Consider the following 22456-nt stretch of genomic DNA (forward strand, 5'->3'; position numbering starts at 1 on the left):
GCTGAACCTGCCATCATGGAGGAGGCGGTACATGCTAAATGGAACAGGATAGCAGGACAAGATGAAGTCTGGGGCCCTGAGCACCTGGTGGAGCAAAGCCACCATTCCAGCCTGGGTCACTCACTGTTAGCTGAAGAAACACACATCTAGTGTATCTACTCCAGTATTATTTAGAATTCTACTATTCACAGCCAAGCTGATTCCAACCCAACATGCTGCCCAAATGGAGGGTCTTTAAATATGTCTATGGGTCTCAGCTCACATACATCAAACACAAGTAAATGCCCTGTAGTAATTAGAATTTGCAAATAACTCTACAAGGAAGCAAGCTGATATCCAGCTATTTAGTTAGCATAATTTATACTCAGGGACTACTTATATATTTGTTGGCTTTAATTTTGCAGCTTTTTTCTTTGTATTTTGAAGCCAACTAATTTATTGTTCAGGTCTGAACCACTGCCACCACAGATCCTTAAAAATGCTTCTTTGCCTTAGTCCATAAACCAAATGAAGGAAATGGCTCTGGGCCCCATTAATTTCCCAATTTCTAAAACATCCCAGATCCCAGTTCTTCTGCACCCCCCGCCCAACCAACACACACTGTGAAGGGCTGTCTCCCCCATTTGAGGCCGCAATCTCCTTGGGTTAAAGCTCAAACTTCTTGGCTGTGTCCACAAGGCCCTCTTGCTCAGATCTCTACCCCCACACACAAGCCTGCCTTCCTTTCCCCATCTTGTGTCCATGCTATGAATTCACTTTCTTTTCTTTTCTTTATTCTTGCCACCAGAATTACAACTAGGGCTGGGTACCTCCACAATTCCAACATTCCTAGTGCCCATTTTGTTTTGGTAGAAGTTGAGAGACAGAGATGAAGGAAGAGACAGGGAGGGAGGGAAAGAGAGAGGGAGAGAAAGGAAGACACCTGCAACATCACTCCATTGCTCATGAGCTTTCCCTCTGCATCTGGGGGCTGGGGCTTGAAGCCAAGTTCTCATGCATGGTAACGTGTGCTCTACTGGGTGCACCACCATCTGGACCCAGAATCCATTTCTAAGGAACTCTTTAGATAACATGCCTCATGCACATTAGGGGTGGGGGCTACCTGTTCCTTTTCTCCTGGGCTTACACCCTTCCCTAGCAAATGCTCACATGGAACATAGCTGCTAAGGAGATACCTCTGGAGTTCCCACATAGCTGATACTCCTCTAGGATGCTCTACAGATCTACCGTAGCTCCTACATCCTTCTAGTTCCTTACCCAGTAGTCTGTCTCCCTGGCTAGGAAGTGAGTTCTGATTGATAAGGCTGTGGCATTTCTATCTGGGTCCCTAGCTTAGTACTCAGAACCTGACACAGAAATTTATGATATGGATTTGTGGGAATCTGTGGAGGCTTGGTCTACACCTGGAGGCTCTCCAGCTGCCCACCTGTCTCTGACGAGATGTTGACCTCGACACTGAGGTCAGGCACAGGTGCCCCTGGGAAAGAAGCCACGCACAAGTAGGTGCCATAGTCGCTGAAGTGCAGGTCAATGAGCTCTAGGCTGCTGGTGACGGCAGGCAGCTCCGGGTCATTCCGGGTCACCAATAGCCTCTTAGACATGCGAGCTGGCTTGCCGTTCTTGAACCACTGGTATGTCACCTTCTCCTGGGGCACTGCATCCACGTGGCATGACAGCTTCAGGTCCTGACCCAGCTGGATATTCTCACTCTCTTTGATCACATCCGGGGTGATCTGGAATGTGGCGTTCTTCATGGCTACAGGTGGATGAGGAGGAAGTGGTAGGTGGGGCTGGCCCAAAGTGGGGACAGGGGTTCAGTATCCCACCCCTCCTCCCAACCCAGCTCCTCCCTTCAAACTGGTCAGGGAGAGATGAAGAGTAAGTCTCATTAAAAGACTCAGTTGAATTTGACAGCAACTATACTTTACTTTCAAGTGTCGAGGACCTGGAAACAAACCTGTATCTTTAAATACATGTTTTAATAAAAACCAACAGCATAAAGCCACATATGCAAAAGATAGAGCAGCCATTGCTAGCTACTGAGGCTGAGCTTTAGTAAGAAAAGTATACTTAAAAAAATAATACTCTAAGCTTTCTATCAGTTTTCTTTCTTTTCTTTCTTTCTTTTCTTTTTTTTTTACCAGAGCACTGCTCAGCTCTGGCTACAGGGGACTGAACCTCAGGCATAAGAGTCTGTTTGCATAACCATTATGCTATCTACTCCTGCCATTATTAATTTTCTATGTGGGAATTGTCTTTAGACTCACTGAGATGCTTTGTTAATAGAGGTTTGCACATGCGGTATATGGAAGTGTGTGCTATTTTTACTATAATTCCATTAATTACGTATAAATCACTGTATGGGGGAGAAAGTCAGGAAATTTCTCTTGGAAACTAGACTAACCACACTGAGCACTTAGAGGTCTAAATTGTCTAAAAGGAAAAATATATATAGATAAGGAACCCCAGCCCTTTCTACTTCTTTCACTGCTAATGTTCTATTTGGATATGGAGAGACTAGAGACTGCAAACTGCAAATGAAGCCACACAAATTTCAGTCCTGCCACCTGCTGTCAGATACCCAAACTTGGGGGTGAGGGGCAAAGCACCTGGACCAAGCCTCCTGTACCCACCAGACCTACCAGGGTAAGCAGACAGGTCCGCTGCCCATCCTGCCAGTATTCCCTGCAAAACAAGCACTTCACCTGCCTCCAGAGCCCCCTCCTACCCTTACAGAGTCACGTACATCGCACCAGCAGGTTGACAGTCTTCTTGGCAGGATTGCCCACGTTGTTGGTGGCCGTGCAGTTGTAGTAGCCAGTGTCCCGAGCCTGCACTGAAGGGATGCTGAGGGTGCCACCTTGGGCCAGAGCACCCAGGGGCAGTGGGCCTGGCCCATGGGACCACTGCAGCTGGGGAAGGGGATCACCGCCCGTCAGCAGACACTGAATTGTCACATTCTCCCCTGGGTTCACCACTAGAGTTTCGTTCACAGACAGCTTCAGGGATGGTGGTGCTAAGAGGATAAGGAGGTGGACTCTTAGGGGGGCATATGGCACAACTTTATGTGAGAAGTTAGGTAACGGGGGCTGGGGAAGGCTTGGGGGTGGGAGAGATTGGGAAAAAGGCAGAGGAAATGAGGGCTAGTAGCAATGGTGGTGGGCCCAGAGTCCCAGGGAGGGTAAGGCACTGCCTCCTGGTTGGGGGCTAATTCAGAGGGGCAGGGGGGATCGGGGATAAAGTGCCAGTACCCGTGGTGTTGGTGAGCCGGAAGGTGATGGCCTTGTCTGGGATGCCACACACGTTGCGTACTGACACCTGGCAGGTGTAGCTGGCATAGTCCTGAGGCCGCAGGTTCTTCAGCTTTAGGACCTTGGTCTCCCCCTGGACAGCAGTGGACCCTTGGGGTAAGGGGCTTGCTTGGGGTCGGGGGTCCCCACATACTCACCTAGCACCAGAAGTTAAAGCAAATCCCTGTTCTCATTCCTCTTGCTGAATCTCCTCAAAATTTATGCCCAGCAAGGCTGAGACTAGACTGGAGGCCACACTCATCCCACCCCAGGCTTCTGTGGGTCTGAAATTGCCTAGGTGCATGTTGGCCAGGTCCCAGCCTCAGTTTCTCCACTCTGAGAAAAGGAGGGCTAACAGGGTCCTGTTCCATCTTACAAACATAAGGCTTTGTCACCATCTTCTGGGATTGCAAGGGGCTCGTGGAAAGTGGTGTCAATCTTTCTGCTCACCTCCTGCAGTCCTTTGCCCATTACTAGAGGGTGGGGACAACTTTCCTGTCCCAGGGGGTGACTTTCTAACTTGCAATGTTCCTTAAGGAAATGTTACCTTAAGGATCCTTCTGTTCCCCTACACTCTTGAGGTCTTTCTGTCCTGATTTCATCTGCCCCATCACAAGGCATGCTTTGAGAGAGCACAACTGCTGGAATGGGCTATCCTAAGGGCTCTAGATGGTAAGGCCTTGGCCCCCACACCCCTTCCCTTGCCAGGTCTAGGAAAGTGAGTGTGGGCTAAGCTGGCCTTGAGATGACCAGGCCAGCATTCTGCCCTGACCTGGGTGTAGAGTGGCTCGTAGATGTCCACCCCATTGTCCTGGCTGTGGGACAGGGTGTCGGAGCCCCGCTTCCAGATGAAGCGGGCAGGAGGGTTGGAGTTTACAGTACAGCGCAGGAACACTGTCTTCTCCTGGTAAAAGTTCCCCCGGACATCGCTCACAGTCTGGTGCACCGTCAGCACTGGCTCATCCAGGTCTGTAAAGGGCAGAGCAGGAGCCCAGTGAGTCAGGACTAGAGGACCCCAGGGTGGGGGGCTTGGGGTCCCAGCAGATCCTCAGAGGGAAACCCAGGCCACCCTCAAGACATGCATCCAGAGTCAGATGCTCCCTCAGCTCTGTGAGAGGCAGTGGACTAGACTTGATAGTTTCCCACCCCCTACCCTCACCAGCACCACATGAAGGAATGTCTGTGTTCACCCTTCCATTGTGGGATAGAGGAAGCAAGTCCAGACTGGAAACAGGAAAACCCTGGTTCAAATCCCAGGCTGACTGTTCATTTGGCCTGCTTAAACTCCTTCTTTCTCTTCTTTCCCTTTCTTCTTTCCGTTTCCTCATGAAAAAACTGGACTAGGTTGGTGCTACTCAGCTTTATTTACACAACAGAACCACATCAAGATTCTCTTTTATATTTAACTGTCGGAAGTCAGAATAGTTATTTCTATGGGAGGGAATTAGTGACTGGGATGGAATGTGAGGGGATATTCTAGGGTTCTGCAAATGATCTATCCTCAACAGAATGGTATTTATACATGGACAAGCAGTATAAAATAATTTGTTAAACCACACATTTAAGATGATCCACTCTACTATATGTAGATTAATCTTTAGTTTAGAAAACTACAAAAAAAAAAACTCCCAATATCAGAGTCTCAACAGAATCTCTGGAAACAGTGTATAGGCATCAGTATTTTTTTGTTTTTATTTTTAATTAGTTAATGTATTAATCAAAGACATTTTTTACTGGAGTACTGCTCAGCTCTGATTTATAATGGTGCAAGGGATTGAACCTGGAAGTCAAAGTTTCAGGTGTCAAAGGCTTTGCAGAGCTATTATGCTATCACGCTAACCCTCATTCAAAAAGCTTATTAATTTTTTTTTTTTTTGCCACCAGGGCTATCACTAGGACTTGCTGCCTGCATGGCAGGCACCATGCACCATTCCCAATGTCTTTTTTGTTCTGATAGAGGATGAGAGACAGAGATATTGAGGACAAAAGACAGAGGGAAAGAGGCAGAGGACACCTGCAATGCTGCTTCACTGCCTGTGAAAATTTCCCTTGAAGGTGAGGAACAGGAGTATGAACACAAGTCCTTATGCATGGTAACATGTGCAGTCTACCAGGTGAGTCACCACCTGGCCCCTCTTTTTTTTTTTAATATGGGATTCTGTAAAATTCATGTTGTGAACCACCAATATGAACATTCTATATTCTAACATCCCTCAAGGATGACCCAACATCCCATATTCTGTCCTTCCACTGGTCACAGGGACAGAAATCCAGCCAAACCATGGGTAGAAGAGAGGTGCTGGAGAAACCCAGGCCTTGGCTGACAGCCTCTTTAACAATAATAACTCAAGAAGTGAACCTTCAGGGCCCGAGACAGTTTTCCTGGTAGAGCACATGCCTCACTGTGAGTGAGGTCTGGAGTTTCAGCTCTGGCACCCCATGGGAACATCATGGGTAGTGCCAGGGCAATTCCATGGATAATGGAATGGTGCTGTGGTGTCTATTATCTGTCTTGCCCTCTTTCCTCCTGAATTTTAGCTCTCTCTCTCAAAAGGATAAAAAACAGAAAAATGAGTCAGGTGAACCAAATCATCTGGAGGGTATTTGCTTTGTTATACACTTTACATGACCCAGGTTTGAACCCCCAACTGCATTGCATGCAAGTACTACAGCACTGGGGGAAGAAGCTTCTGTGATGAGTTGCTTCTCCTTCTCTCTCTATCTGAAAAGGTGAGCCCAGAGTTGAGAGGTTCTGGGGATAACCTAAAAACTCAAGAGATAGAGAAAAGAAAACTGGATTGGGCTAGGCAGGCAGTTCAGTAGTGTCATGCATGTAAGAAGTGCTGAGTTCATTCACTGGTGCCAAGTTAAAATAAATAGCCAATCCTCAGTCTCAAGGATTGGTAGGCCCTGAGGGTCTGATAGCAGACAGAAGAGAGTCTGAAGTTCCAATGCTCAATCCTCTATTAGGTACCATTTGAGAAGTAAGGGGGTATATTTGATGGATAAGTTGTAGTCAGTAAAATGATGCCAGAAAGACCCTCAAGCATGTTTCCACAGCTTCTGCATACCAGGGTGGCAAGCAAGAAACTAGCCTCTGGGGTGGGGTGGGGTGGTGGTGGTGGTGGAGGGCAGGGAGTCAAAGAGATATCTCTGGAGAATAAATGACCACAGTAAGGACTGAAGGGCACTTAGTCCAGTAGGGCAGTTTGAGAGTTCCTCTAGGTCAAAGGCAGAGCCATCAAGCACCATGGGAAGGGCAGTGGCCCACAGCCAAAAAAACCTATGGGGGGGGGGGGGGTAAGTCCTGAGCACATGCCTCAATTTCTCCATCTGCCCTGCCTCCCTGACCACAGTGGCATTACCATGTGCATGTCACAGGCAGGAAGATGTGCTTGGTGCCAGATGCAAGGAACAGCAGAGAGGCCTCTCTGGTCCAGAAGAGAACATCTCTATGGTCATCCCTCCTGCAGGTGCTGCTCCTCCACTTCCCCTCACCTGCTCCTCCTCCCCAGCCAGAGCCCCAGGCCCCGCCCTCCCTGCCCATCCGCAGGTGGCTGGGCACTCACACTGCACGTCCACACGGATGGACTTGATGGCCGGCACGCCCACGCCGTTCTCCGCCTTGCAGTAGTAGCGGCCACCCTGTGTGCGTGCGATGCGCTCGATGCGCAGAGTCTCGTTGAACACCGATGTCTCCTGGAACTTGTCGGAGGCGCTGCCCGCGGTCTTGGTCCACCGCACCTGGGTGAGACACGAGGGCCCTTCATTGAACAGCGCCCCTTAACACGAACTAGGAAATGAACCTGAACATGCATTCTAGGACGCCTCAGTGAAGAGGCTTTTCAGTGGCCATTCAGAGGCCACTCTCATTCAAAGTGAAGATGGTCTTTTCAGTGAAGATGGAGGATCTTGAAATAAGACAGGGTTTGGGGAGTCGGGCTGTAGCGCAGCGGGTTAAGCCCACGTGGCACAAAGCACAAGGACCTGCATAAGGATCCAGGTTCGAGGGCTCCCCACCTACAGAGGAGTCGCTTCACAAACACTTTCTCTCCCCCTTTGTCTTCCCCTCCTCTCTCCATTTCTCTCTGTTCTATCCAACAACGAGAACAAGAATAACTACAACCATAAAACAACAAGGGCAACAAAAGGGAATAATAATAATAATAAAAAGACAGTTTTTGTGGGCAAGTTGTCCTGCCTCTTCTGTCTTCTTTCTTCTCATCTGTAAAATAAAGGCTATTTATCCAGCTTCTAGAACTACTGGGAGGATTAAATGAGTACATATTAAGTGCTTGGAACACTGAGAATTTTATTTTATTCTTGATTTAAGGGGGTTGGGTGGGGGCACAGAACTTGGTTATGAGAGTGGTGTGAAATTATACTATTATAATCTTGTAAACCACTTTTAAATAACTAATAAAAATATTTTTAAAATTTCAGTGTTGCTGTATTGCACCAAAGTAAAGGACTTTGGGGTGGGGGTGGTGGGTTCAGGTCCTGTAACATGATGGTGGAGGAGGACCTACTGGGGGTTGAACTGTTATGTGGAAAACTGGGAAATGTTACATATGTACAAACTACTATATTTTACTGTCAACTGTAAACCATTAATCCCCCAATAAAGAAATTTTAAAAATTTAAGTAACCAATATGATATATATTTATCTTATTTTAATGAGAGATACATAGAGAGCACTGCTCAGCTCTGGCTTATGGTGGTGCTAGGGCTTGAACCTGGGACCTCAGAGCCTCAGGTATGAAAGTCATTTGCAGAGCCATTACGCTGTCTCCTTTACCCTTAAAAAAAAAAAGGTTTTCTTTTATTCCATTTACTAACTTAGTGGCCTTGAGTAGGCTACTCATCTCAGCTTCAGATCTGTCCTATGTGACAGTATAACAGTGGAATTTTAGGGCTGATGGCGGCTCACCTGGCAGAGCACACATTACCATATGTGAGGACCCAGACTTGTCCCCACCTGCAGATGTAAAGCTTCATGAGCAGTGGAGCAGTGCTGCAGGAGTCTCTCCTCTGTGTCTCTCCTCCTCTATTTAAAAAGTAGCCACTGAGAATGGTGTTGTGCAGGCACCAAGCCTTAGTGATAACCCTCATGGGAAACAAAGAAAAAGAAAGAAAGAGAGCAGAAGGAAAAGAAAAAGGGAAAGGAAAGGGAGGGAATCTTCCAGTCCCAGTCACAACTGGTTACAGATTCTGGAGAAGTCCTGGGGCTCCCTGGTCCCTGCCCCATAGGAACTATGAGACAATAGATTTGTTGTTTTAAGCCCCTGGTCTATGGACTATTTGTCATTATAGTAAATATTCACTTTCTAGGGTTATTGTGAGGTTTAAAAAAGTATGTAGAGCACTTACTTAAATGTGGTGCCTGGTATTTATTAGTCACTCAACAAAAATCTCTATTATTGGTAATACTGCTTTAGATCGTGGGTTCAGATCAACAATCACACAAGAAAACTGAAGTCAAAGTACCAGAGATTGAAGAAAAACTGGCTCCAGATAATTAAATCTGTCGGGGAATGGGATAGGTCCCTTATTAAAAATGATGAAGGTTATTTATTATTGAGAAAAAGGCAAGACCCTGATCCTAATAAAAAGTTCTATGGCCATAGGTCATAAAAACAATCTTGGGGGCCAGGGGATAGCTCAGTGGCTAGAACACACACATGGATTCCATCCCCGGCACCACATGGCAGCATCGTGGACAGCACCATGGGAACTCCACTAGTGCTGTGCCATTGCTTTGATCTCTCTCTCTCTATCTTCTCTCTGTCCCTCCCCTGCCCATAAGGACAAATAATTTTTTTTAAAGCTGGGTCAAAGAGGCTGCTCAGCAGTAGCATGTATTTATGAGGCCCTCAGCTCATTCCCCAGTACCATATTGAGAGAGAGAGAGAGAGAGAGAAATAAAAAGGTTGGGGTGGGGGGAGGGGAGTGGGTTAAATAGCAACCTTTTGTTGCATGGAGAGACCACTGCAGGTCATAGTGTAGCTACTTGCCACCTTCCACTTATCCTCACAGGCCTAGAGGCCATCAAACTTGAAGACAACTACAGATAGTTTCGGACAATCCATACTTAGAGGGTGCCTTGGAGGGAAAAGAAGGTCATGAACTTTTTTTTTTCTTCTCTTTTTGTACTTGACATGTTGTGTTGTGATAAACCAGGATTTGCTTTCATGTGTTAAGGACTTGGTTTGCTTTATCCATCTAAGGGCTATCCCTTTCTTCAGTTGTACCAACCTGTCTTTTTCTCTTTAACTATTGCCTCCTTTCAGTTTTCTGTAGTGTGACCTTCTAGAATGCCTCAGTTTGTACTGTAGTTTTTCATTCTATCCCTCATGTTTCTCAACTTCCTTTTCACATGCACTATGGCTGACTTCCTCAGTTCTATCATCCAACTTACTAATTTTTCCTTACCTCTTTCTGTGGTACTGAGGCCAGACTTTTCAAAAGTACTGTTTTTTATTACTAGGATTTCTATTTCCTTTTCCCCACATCTAACTGATCAGGTCTTACCTTGTCTTGTAGCGCCTATTCCTTCTAAATCTCTTTAAACATTCTCAGCATATTTATTTTACAGATCCTTACACATTGCTCTATTATCTGTTTCCCTGGATGTGGATTGTTCACTTATTTGAGCCTGTGGGTGGGATCTCCTTTTAAAATGACACTCTATTTTTAAATGTGCTTTAAATTTTCATTCTCTGGGCTTACAGTCAATGGGGATTACCTTCCACAGAAACTCCCCTTGGGCTCTGGCAGGCCCATCTGTGGTGCAGTGTTGTGGATGCCTATGCCTGAGATACACAGGCTTTGGGGCTGCAACCAGTGTTTCTGTTTCTCAGCTGAGGGTGATGGCCAAAGACAGACTGAGGGTCATGCTCTGCTTCAGGTGACTATCAACACCCAAACTCTGAGACAAAGCATCCACTCTCTGCTGTGACTCTGGGCTTAGGGACAGGCAAATTCTGGCCCCCACACATAAGTGGTGCCACACTTGATGAACTTTCAGCGTTGTTGGATGAGCTTAGTTCTAGATACAAATGAACGTCAAAACGTAGGCCCATGTGTGAATGAACACTGCTGCCCCTGAGCTGATCATTCAGCCTTTGAGAACTGGGTTCATTGACCTCTCCAGTTTTCTGCTTCATTTTGAAAGACTTCATCTATTTAGCCATTCAACTAGAGTGGAGAAGTCCATGTCCACTCAGCAGCCCCATCCTGACTAAGCCAGCAATGAGATTCTCTCCCCTACTAGACTGGATGCTTCATTCACAACAGGAAATGTAGCTGTGTCTTCAGGATCCTCAGGCCCTGGCATGTAGCAAGTAATCAGTGAATACAGGAAGCAAGCAGAAAAGCATTTCCAGAGAGGCAGGCAGGAGTGGCTGAAGCAGGAATGAACAGGTGTATGTGGGCAAGTTTACATGGAGCACAGGATATGATGGCAGTGAAATCTCAGATGAGAGAAGCAGGTGGGGAGCCGGGACCTCATACCAGGATCATTATGCTGGTTCTTGTGCTTCCCACTATGTGCTACTACCAGCCCTGATCATTTTAACCAGAGCACTGCTCAGTTCTGGCTTATGGTGGTACTGAGGCCAGAGAACCTGGGATTGAACCTGGGATTGAACCTGGGATGTCAGAGCTTCAGGCACTAAAGTCTTACATAGCCATTGTGCTATCTTCCCAGCTCAAGAACTGGATCTTCTAAGCAATAAGTAATAATACCTTTTCTGGGCAGAGGAGTGGTATGATGCAACAGATTTGAGGATAAAGCTTCGGGGAGCAGAGCACAGGAACAGATTGGAGGGGGAGATGTGGGAGAATGGAAGGTCAGCTAAAGTCTATTGAGATGGTCCAGAGGACATTACCCTAGAAAGGATAAAGAGGAATAGAGAAGAGACCTGTGCACGGGAAATAAAACAAAAGGCCTCAGAGGCTGGCTCAATGTAGGGGATGAGATGAGACTAACCCAAATATGATCCCAGGGGGTTGAGCCTACATCTCAGGGAGAACAACAGAAATAGAAAAAAAAAATGGTGCTTGGACTCACAGCCACAGCTCCAATTGACTCACATGTGCTCTGCACAAGGGGACACACACAGATGGCTGGAGCAGCCTGAGGGAGAGACATCCCAGCTGCCTCTCTGGTGTTAGGGGGTGGGGGAGGGAGGTCGTCCTTAATAGTCACAGCTGGCACTGACATCAACCTGAAGACAGGCAGTGCCAGTTTCACTTCTAAGCAAACCTTTGAGAAGGAGTGAGCCATGACAATACTTTCATGTTGAGGGCCTGTAGGGGTCTCTTTGCCCATCTGTCAGCCTCACGGCCAAGACTAATAAAGCCATGCCCTGTTCTCAAAATTATCCTGGAAAAAAAAAAAGAGGATTGTATATCTTGTTGTCCTTCCTGGGATCCAATCTTCTTCACTGGCACTGAAGGTCACAGCAGGAAGTCATACCACTCATAACTGGGGCCACCTCCTCCTGCCATCTCAGCTTTCAAGAGATGCCTGGCCAACGCTTCCTGCCTGTGAGCCATATACTTGATCTGGAGCAAAATTCACCTAGCGTTTCCAGATAACGCATCTTCTGTTGCTTTCTAATTGCTTTGAGCCTTTTAACCTCAAGAGTGTGGAACTTAGGCCAGAGGAGTAGCTCACCAGATAGGAAGCAGGTCTCACCATGTGCCTGGCTTAGGTTCAACATCCAGTACCACATAGGAATGCCACAGCACCAGAGCAAGCTCTGGGTACTGTAAGGTTTCTCTGTCTCCCTAGGTAAATGAAAAACAGGCCTGGGGATGGTGAAAATACATATACACAAGGCCCTGGCTCATCTAAGTAAATAAATCAAATGCAGGGCTCAGGACTAGTGAAGTGGCTCACTTGGGTAGTGTGTTGCTTTGCCATGTATGCAACCCAGGTTTGAAGTCCAGCTCCTACCACACTGAAGAAAGTCCATGCTGTAGTCTCTCTCTCCCTCTCCCTCTCCCTCTCCCTCTGTTTCTATCTAACAAAACAAAACAGAGAGCAGGGCTTGTCAACCAGAAGTAGAGATTGTATTGTATATTGCTGGCAGCTCCTGGAGCCCCCAAGTCAAAGCTGGAGATGCTGGGAGGAAGTGTGCGAAACTAGAGAACACTGGCTCTGAATTCTGCTCCACCCTCATAAGAAGGCACGGCCCTGGGAATTTATTTAATCCTGGAGCCTCAGTTGTAAAATGGGGAGACTGCTGCTTTCTTCCCAGCATGGCTTCGAGGATCTGAAGAGAGAGCTCTGGGAAAAGCTCCGGGGCCAGTGCTTGGCACACAATCTGCCCTTAATCAGTGGTTGAAGGTGCACCTGGAGATTTATCTGCTCACCAGATATGTGGAACAAAGTGGAACTGAACAGCTGACATTCAATTTCTCCCCTCAGCTGTCAATGTTTTCAGGTGAATAAGCCCACAGCCTCCAGCCCTTCCCCACAGAGTTCATTTTCCAGCAATTTCCCCAGCTGGTCTCCGGTCTTCTATTGACTTGTGGCTAGGAACCAGCTCTAGCCCCCAGTTCCTGCTGCCTCTTATCAAGCTCTGATCCCTGAGTGGGGAGGAAGGTGAGGAGCTGAGGGAGGGAGGTGGGAGAGAGCAAGGCCAGGATGGAGGCTCACCTGGGGCCGAGGGTGCCCGGTGATGAGGCACTGCAGCACGAGGGTGTCTCCCTCCCGGATGGTGTAGACGCGCTCACTGATATTGTCCTCTTTCACCACACAGGCCTGGCCTGCATGCACAATCTGGGCCTGGGCTGGAGCTGGAAGGGACGGGGGGCAGGTTTAGACAAAAAGCACCAGTGTATTGAGTAAACCCAGATGGCTCCAGCTCAGGAAAGCATCCTTCCAGGAGGGCTTCAGGAAAAGAACCAGAAGGGCCAGGGACTCAGCAGAGGGGCAATGCCTCCCTATCACAACACCCTCATGAAAGGTCTGTGTTTTTGAGCAAGCTGGTGAGCATAAGGGGCTTTGCAATCTGTGCAGACTGCCTCTCACTCATGGTGTCTAGCAGGCCCTGCACTGGAGGATACTGGTGTTCCAGGAAGCTCCCCCAGCTGCCCGAGTGTTAGTTGCTAGGAGCACAGAGCTCACTTTCCCCAGGTAATTGCCCTTAGCCAGTGCAAGCTGCTTGGGCCAGTGATATCCAAGAGGTTTGTACCATCCCCACCACATGCACGCGCATGCACGCATGTACTTGTGGACATGGGAGCAAATGCCCAGCCCCTTGCCTCATAGTGGAATAGTTGTGGTACCACTCACAATTCAGAGATCTCCCAAGAGCAGGCTGAGGCCAAGTCAGTTGAATGACATTTTTGCCTCGTTGTTTCCTCAACCCTTACAGTTTTTCTACTGAGAGTATTTTCTCAGTAAGTTATTCACGTTTGAGCTTTAACATATACACACATGCCCACCCATTCCAGGTTTTGCTTTTAGAGTCCTAACCTAAGAGATTCCCCAAGCCACACAGAATCCACACTCCTCACCCAAAGGCCAGTTACTTTCTCCTCAGTCCTCCCTGAATCTGTCTGGTCTCTTTTCCAAGAGACAGAAGTTTGCACTGGAGACTAGAAGTTCTCCAAAAGATAGTGGTTCCTCAGTGCTCAGGGCAGGCGTCTGACCAGGACTGAGGGACCAGAACCAGATTATAACTGGTTAAATTTATGGGTGAATGAGAAAATATACAAGAGTATCCTATGGTGAAGTTGCTAAGTATCACAAGAGAGCTATAGGACTGGGAGGTAGCCCGGTAGATAAAGATTTCAAGCATGAGGCCCCAAATTCAGTCCTTAACACTGCATGTGCCAAAGTGATGCTCTGATTCTCTTCCCTCCCTTGTGAATAAATAAATAAGCAAATAAATAATTTCGGTCTGGGGAGAAACAGAGTGATTATAAAAAGGGCTTTAATACCCCAGGCTCAAACCTCAACACCACCATAAGCCACAGCTGAGCAGTGATATGATTAAAAAGGAGGAGGAGGAGAAGGAGAACAGAAGGATGGGAAGAAGTGAGCAAAGATCTGTAGAAGGCTCAAGGAGATCAGAGGAGAGAGATATCATAATCTTCTAGAGGAAGAGTCACAGAAGACTCTGTGAAAGAGGCAGCTTTTGAACCAGGTCTCAGAGAACACAGAAGCTTTGTGCTAGCTGACAATTCAGAGTTCTCCATTACCTAGTTCCCAGTGTAAAGCAGTGATCTTTGGACCTTCTTCTTCTCATCTCTAAAAAGGAGCAAATGCCACCATCCTGTAAACTCTGGGGGTAAACATGCCCCTAACCCAGGCTAAAAAAGAGTGTTGAGTAGAATCTTAATGTGCTCTATGGACATGAGCAGTGCCTCAACAGTCTTTTCAACCACCACTGATTGGGAAGGCATAAACCAATTATGAAGAGGGGTCCACACAGGCAGCTCAGCTGCAGGTCGAGAAGCCTATGTGGCCTTCACTGGGAGTGACACAGGTGATGTTTAGCCACCGGGGCTCTGTGAACAGCAGCAGCTTCTGCAAATGTTGGCAGCAGCCACCATCGCAGAGTCTGAGTGTGTAGGTGGCCTGGCTACCACAGAAGAACAAACCTAAACTGCATGACCTTGGGCAAGTCAGTCCCACGTGCCTCAGCTGCCTCGCCTATTGAAAGGAGTAGATTAGATGAACACTGTTGTTTGTCTCAGTTCACACTTTCTATAAATGTCCTCATCTGTGCACAGTCCCTACATAAGATTATTTCCTAGAATCAGGGGAGTGGGTATTAAATTTCTACCTCCCACAATGAAAATGTATGGACATGACCACAGCATGGAAGAGATAGCCATCTATGGCCAAGACCCCCAGAAGTCTCATCAGAAAACAATCTGCCCATCCATGATGAGCATGCAAGTTGCTGATAAGGCTAGGAGTCTGCAAGGATGTCTGCAGGAAGCCTGGGGTGCCTCTTGACAAAGGAGATAATGATTTAACAGGCTCCAGTGGAAGATAAGCTATGATCTTGGACACTGCAACTTGCCCATGGCAAGGCAGTGCTATAATGACAAGCTCTGGTGACTGATAAGGAATGTTGAAAAAGAGCTTGGAGAGCAGGAAGATCTCAGGGCTTGGCTGTCAGAGGTCAGGATAGATGAGGTCTGGCCTGAGGACACCAGGCCTCTGTCCCTCTGACTGTGTGAGGGGACATCATGGACGATGACCTCGTTGAGATCACCCAACCCCCACTGACCATATGAGCTATTAAGATGGTCTAAATGGTAGAACTGCTTTGGAAGAGCTATTGGAAGTACCTACTCAAACTAAGCAAGTGTAGGGTCAGGGATGGAGCTCGGCGGAAGAGTGCATGCTCTGCTTGTATGAGGCCCTTGGCTTGATCTCTGACACCTAATAAATCATCAGATAAATCGAATGCATGGTGCAGCACTCTATGGCAGGGCACATGCCCAACAGAAATGCATGCTTATGGCAACCAAGCAATAGGCCCCCAAATATTCATAGCATCTGTATTCATTATGGACCAAAATAAGAAACACCCCATATTTCCATCAGAGTAGTGTGGAAAAAGAAATGTATACGGGCATATTTTTACCATAGAATATTTTTATAACATTAACATGAGATAGGGATAAATGATAGAAAGAAAGAAAACTAGAGCCTCACTCATACAACCAATGCTAGAGTTTGAATTCAGAACCTCCTTTGTTGTCCAGGCATAAAAAGAAAATGTGTACGCCTTTTTTCATTTACTTACAATCCAGAGCTGAAAAACAGAGAGATGTAAGCAGCAGCAGCTTCTGGATGAGGGTGGGGAGACAGGAGAAGTTTCTGTGAGGAAGGCAGGCTCTCATATGGTAGGATGAAAATATTCTCAGTCTCTTTGCATAATGGTTCTGCAAAGAGACTCTCATGCCTGAGGCTCCAAAGTCTTAGATTCAATCCCCTGTACCACCATAAGCCACAGCTGAGTAGTGCTCTTGTTAAAATAAAATAAAATAATATAAAAAGTTAAAAAAATAAACCAGAAGTTAAAAAAAGAAAATATTCTGAGTGATGGTTACATAGGTGGATATGTATACAAAATACATTTCTGTGTGCTTATGATTATGTCATATGTAAGTTACACTGCAATGTAAAGCCCTTTCCCTTTATTTTTATGAAAGAGTGGCCAGAACACTATTCAGCTTTGGCTTATGGTGGTGCCAGGGGTTGAACATGGGACCTTTGGACCTTCATGCATGCAAATCCTACAGTATAGTATACTGAGCTAACTTCCCAACTCTACACATCTTTTTTTTTAAACATTTAAAAAAATTTTATGTATTTGCTGAATGAAGACAGAAGTTGAGAGAGGAGAATATAGATAAGGAGAGAGACAGAGAAACACTACAGCACTGCTACACTGCTCATGAGACTTCTCTCCTACAGGTGGGGACCAGGGGCTTGAACCGAGGTCCTTGTGCATTTTAACATGTGTGCTCAACCAGAGGCACCACTATCTGACGCCTACTTCATTTTTTTTTAAAGAAACATCTGGGGGCCAGGCAGTAGCACAGCAGGTTAACTGTGCATGGTGCTGGGCCCAAGGACCGGCGTAAGGATCCTGGTTTGAGCCCCCAGCTCCCCACCTGCAGGAAGGCTGCTTCACAGGCGGTGGAGCACGTCTGCAGGTGTCTGTCTTTCTCTCCCCATCTCTGTCTTCCCCTCCTCTCTCCATTTCTCTCTGTTCTATCCAACAACAATGACACCAATAACACCAATAACAATGACAGGAAGGAAGGAAGGGAGGGAGGGAGGGAGGGAGGGAGGAAAGAAAGAGAGAGAGAGAAAGAAAGAAAGAAAGAAAGAAAGAAAGAAAGAAAGAAAGAAAGAAAGAAAGAAAGAAAAAGGAAGGAAGGAAGAAAGGAAGGAAGAAAGAAAGAGACAGATCTGGGGGCTTGGGTACTAAACTCAAGGACTGGCTTAAGGATCCCAGTTTGAGTCAGGGGTTCGCTTCAAGAGCAGTGAAGCAGGTCTTCAGGTGTCTTTCTCTCCCCCTCTCTGTCTTCCCCTCCTCTCTCAATTTCTCTATGTCCTACCCAACAACAATGACAGCAGTAGCAACAATAATAATTATGACAACAACAAAAAAAAAAACAAGGGCAACAAAAAGGGAAAAAATAGCCTCCAGGAGCAGTGGATTCATGGTGCAGACACTCAGTCCCAGTGATAACCCTGGAGGAAAGAAAGAAAGAAAGGAAGAAAGAATGAAAGGAAGGAAGGAAGAAAGAAAGGAAGGAAGAGAAAAAGAAAAACAGATCTCTGATGACCCCATCTATGGAGGTAATCCAACTTCCTTTGATGACATTCACCATTACAAATGGATCCCATAGGTCCAATCCTCTGATTCCTATTTGAGGAGTTGCTCCCTATGGCTGACCTCACCTTCTAGAGAGAGTTCTGGCTTGTTAAAGTACTCAGCCCCCCACACCCCCAGCCTTAGCATTTCAATCTGCCTGTCCACCCCTCTCTCCACTGAGTTTCATTAGTTTAAGTCAGTCCCCCAACCCTGGGTGCCCCCTAAATGACTGGAGCTGTGTTTTTTGATCCTGCAACAAAGAGACCCCCAAAGTTACAGAGGAGGCTCTACCCCATGTCACTGCAGCCTGTAGCCCTGCACACTCCAGGCAGGCACTGCCGGCGGCAGCAGCCATCTGGCTCCAAATGCAACCAGGCCAGCGCCTGTGTCAAGAGACACCATGACATAATCCCTTCATTCAGCCTGTCTAACAACAAATGCTCTGAGCCAGAGACATTGTGCTGGGGGCTGGAGAGATGGGCAGGAAAAGCAAACAAGGACCAGCTCTGAAAGAGCATCGTTGGGGAGATAGCAAACAAGGAGCCCAAAATGAATGGGTGTGCTTCAGAGTGGGGTAAGTACCATGGCAACTCAGGGCTGTGACAAGGACCAGTGGGCAGAGGAGAGAGTCACATTTGACAGATGGAAAGAGCAGGGCTGTGGGGTCAGACCATCTGGGACTAAGTCCTGACTATTACCTATTTGCTGAGTGTCTCTGGACAAGTAGCTAGACCTCTCCGAATCTTAGTTTCAGTTTATAAAATGCTAACTATGTTGGATTATCCCAGGGCAGGAGTCAGAGTTTAAGTGATATATGTAATAGAAGTGACCAAATGGAGAGTCGGGTAGTAGCGCAGAGAGTTAAGCTCAGGTTGCGCAAAGCGCAGACTGGCATAAGGATCCTGGTTTGAGCCCTGGGCTCCCCACCTTTAAGGGAGTAGCTTCATGGTGAAGTAGGTCTGTAAGTGTCTTTCTCTCCCCATCTCTGTCTTCCCCTCATCTCTCCATTTCTCTCTGTCCTATCCAGCAATGATGATATCAATAACAACAAGAATAATAACTACAACAATAAAAAAAGCAACAAGGGCAACAAAAGAGAATACTAAAAAAAAAAAAAAAAAGAAGTGACCGAATGGTGTGTGCTGTCTCGATAGATAACATCTCCTAGATTCTTAACTAGGAAGTAGAGATGGAGATAGAAGAGCACCCTCTGTGGCCCTGTCTATATGGTTAGAGACTTTAAACCAGTGGGAATGTGTCTAGAATATGTCCAGCATTCTTGCCGAGGGCAGTGTAGGGCATTAGAGGGACTGGCAAACTGGCAGGAGAGATGGAGCTCCTTTCCAAGCTTTCCTTTTGCAAAACTAGCACGGACAGTTTTCAGCAAGTCACTTAAGCCTTGGCTTTCTTGGTTTTTTTTTTTTTTTTTTTTTTTTTGTAAGATGAGGTTATAGCAAAGAATAAATAAACTATCTCATAGGCAGTGTTGATGGCAGTATCTGGTTTACAATGATCAGTTCTAACATCCCATCCAGCCCAACTGTTCTTGAAGGATTCTACATTCAGTGGTGCACCTGGTTAAGTGCATATATTATGAAAAGCAAGGACTGGGGTTCCAGCCCCTGCTCCCCACCTGCAGGGGGAAGATACTTCACCAGTGGTGAAGCAGATCTATAGGTGTCTATCTTTCTCTCCTCCTCTCTATCTCTCCCTCCGGTCTCAATTTCTCTCTGTCCTACTTAATAAAAATGAGAAAGAAAAACAAAAAACAAAAAACAAAAAGAAAGAAAGAAAGAAAGAAAGAAAGAAAGAAAGAAAGAAAGAAAGAAAGAAAGAAAAGGAAAGGTAAGGAAAGAAGGGAGGGAGGGTCAAAGGAAGGAAGGAAGGAAGGAAAGAAGGAAGGAAGGGGGAGTCAGGCGGTAGCACAGCGGGTAAAGTGCTGGTGGCGCAAAGCCCAAGGACTGGCATAAGGATCCTGGTTCAAGCCCCCGGCTCCCCACCTGCACGGGAGTTGCTTCACAAGTGGTGAAGCAGGTCTGCAGGTGTCTGTCTTTCTCTTCCCCTCTCTGTCTTCCTCTCCTCTCTCCATTTCTCTCTGTCCTACCCAACAACAATAATAACTACAACAATAAAACAAGGGTAACAAAAGGGAATAAATAAAATTAAAAAAAAAAAGAAGCAAGGAAGGGAGAGAGGAAGGATGGGAGGGAGGGAGGGAGGAAGGGAGGAAGGAAGGAAAGAAATGGTCATCAGGAGTCATGGATCCATAGTGCCAGCAGAGCCCCAGTGGCAATTAAAAAAGTAAAGAGGAAATTATCATAGTCTTTAACAAGTCTTGCAGAAAAGAAAACACTTATGTATCTTGGTTGGATCTAGTACTTTCCCACTTTATTTTATCAGAAAACCCTTTCTTCACAGAATCTCCCTTAACAGCCCGTAAAATACAAGCACTTTGTGAAACTAGAGGGGAAATGCTAAGAACCTGAAGCTCAGAAGTAAGAGCTGTGGGGTCAGGTTCTGTGCCCCGCTCCTTAGCTCCATGACCAAGACAAGCCAGCCCAGGGGCATGAGGGCCACCACCTGTGAGCAGCACTGTAATGACTGACATCAGGTATCAAAATCCAGAGTCCCTAACAGAACCCTTCTGGATTACCAGCTTATTCCTTTCTCCCCTGGAAGCGTGCACCCCTGTAGTAGGTGTCGGTACTGTCAGCACTCAGCAGGCCCAGGAGGCAGCCACACACTCTCAGGCACGCAAGTGAATTTTAATTTACCCATAGGACTGCTAAAGAGGTTTTAACTGGAATCTACAAGGGGGAATTCTCATCAAGGACCTTCATCTCCCATAAGAGAATTTCCTAACATAAGTAAAATAAGAAAATCTCTTCCCTAGTTGTCATCCTGGGCTGAGGAGTGGTGTCAAATGTATATGGATGTGATGCTGGGGGTAGAACCAAATAAGGTGGGCTGAGGAAATAGCATAGTGATGATGCAAAAAGACTCTCTTGTCTGAGGCTCTGGGGTCACAGGTTCAATCCCTGACACCACCATAAGCCAAAGCTGAGTAGTTCTCTGATAAAAATTAATTAATTAATTAATTAAAAGTTAATAAATTTTAAATAAGGGCCGGGTGGTGGTGCTCCTGGTTTAGCACACATGTTACAATGTCCAAGGACTTGGGTTCAAACCGTGGTCCCCACCTGCAGGGGGGAAGCTTCACAAGTGGTAAAACAGTGTTGCAGGTGTCTCTCATTCCCCCTCTCTATCTCCCCTCCCTCTCTCAACTTCTTTTCTCCTATAAAATGAAATAGTAAATAGATATTAGAAAGAAATTAAAAATAATCACATAAATGAAATTTTTTTTAAAAAAGAACCAAACAAGGCAGGCATCAAAGTGAATGAAAACCCCAATTAAAATCTCGGCCAGGTTTCCTCCCTAATCTATGTGTTAAAAGATCAATCATGGCCAAGTAGCAGCTATTGTCTTCTTCCTTCTCTTGACTCCTTAAAAAAATAAAGAAAGAAGTATTTATATAAAGAGAAAGAGAGGGACCCAGGCACTTCCTGGTTAAATGTTATGCCAGGAATCAAACCCACAACCTTGGGTTTACAAAGTTTGTGCTTTGACCACAACTACCTCCTTTCTCAGGACCTGACTCAGGAGATGTGTGTCTGCAGGTTGGGGAAACCTACAGAGCAGAGCCGGAGAGGAGCAAAGAGAAAAAAGGGGGGAGCAGTGCAGACTTCCCCATCTAGAGTTGACATTTTCTGCCCAGGTACTAGGACACAGGGCAAGTACAACCACCCTAACAGCCTCCCATAGTCACCACTGAGGGTTCTAGGTCTGGAAAGATTGGAGCCAGAATCTATGTTCTGGTCTTGCTTCCATCAATCAGTAAACTCTTTTGAGTATGAGGTACTGAGCTTGGGCTGGGGGGGGGGGGGCACTCGACCTCTGGCACCCTAGCCCTGCACTTGGGAAGTGTATAGGAGGTGAGAACTATGCCTATAAAGGCATCCATCTGAAAGGAGAGGTGTTATGAAAAACAACAACAACAACAACAAAAAACTCCCAGAATGCAGCAGTGGATATGTGATAGAATAATTTACTTTGGAGAGCCAGAGAGACAGATCACCTGGTAGGACATGTGCTTTGTCATGTGTACACAGCCTAGGTTCAAGCCTTGGCACCATACAGGAGGTGTTTTAACACTAGAGGAAGCTCTGATGCTGTAGTCTTTCTCTGTCTCTATCTCTCCAGTTGAATGAAAAAGCAGCCTAGAGTAGTAAAAGCACACATGTGCAAAGTCCCTCCCCCAAAAACATTACTCTGAACCCTCATTTTATCAAGTGGTTATATTTATTATAATCACTCTTAGTTTTCACTTGTTCCCATTTTTCCAATAGGGCAGCTGAGATGCTCAGCCAGCCTACTAAGAAAGTGGCCCACTGGTTGCAAGCCGTCAGGCCCTCTCCGGTTTTTGTGCTACCCCTCACACATCTTCACAGCACCTAGCAGGGTGCTGAGAACGTGGGACTCGGTGCACAGTCTCTGAGTTGCTGACTGGGCCAGCTCCATGCAGCCTCCTCAGAAACTACCCCTCCCACCTCCCAGTATGCACATGTTTATCGATCCTTTTACGCACGTAATGCAAATGGACACTTAATAATTTAGCAGAGTTAACAGTGCTCAAATATTAACAGGCTTTTCTCTTTTAACTAGCTGCTCAGATGGTGGCGTCCGGGGTCTGGGAAGAGGCTCTCGGGACAGGTGCTGGACTGGCTCTGCCTGGGCCTCCCTC

General features: G+C 46.5%; 1 protein-coding gene across 1 annotated transcript in view; it reads right to left on the reverse strand.

Annotated features, from left to right (window-relative positions):
* Positions 1 to 22456, reverse strand: part of MDGA1 (MAM domain containing glycosylphosphatidylinositol anchor 1) — a 62091-nt gene that overhangs the window by 15315 nt on the left and 24320 nt on the right. Inside the window, exons 2-7 of the mRNA XM_007517810.3 lie at positions 12959 to 13098; positions 6860 to 7034; positions 4063 to 4259; positions 3252 to 3384; positions 2747 to 3016; positions 1427 to 1756 (exon numbers count right to left, since the gene is read on the reverse strand). Coding sequence (XP_007517872.1) covers positions 1427 to 1756; positions 2747 to 3016; positions 3252 to 3384; positions 4063 to 4259; positions 6860 to 7034; positions 12959 to 13098 — 1245 coding nt within the window. The remainder of the gene's footprint in view (positions 1 to 1426; positions 1757 to 2746; positions 3017 to 3251; positions 3385 to 4062; positions 4260 to 6859; positions 7035 to 12958; positions 13099 to 22456) is intronic.

This window comes from Erinaceus europaeus, chromosome 4, assembly GCF_950295315.1.
Source record: "Erinaceus europaeus chromosome 4, mEriEur2.1, whole genome shotgun sequence".
In the NCBI taxonomy this organism is placed as follows: Eukaryota; Metazoa; Chordata; class Mammalia; order Eulipotyphla; family Erinaceidae; genus Erinaceus; species Erinaceus europaeus.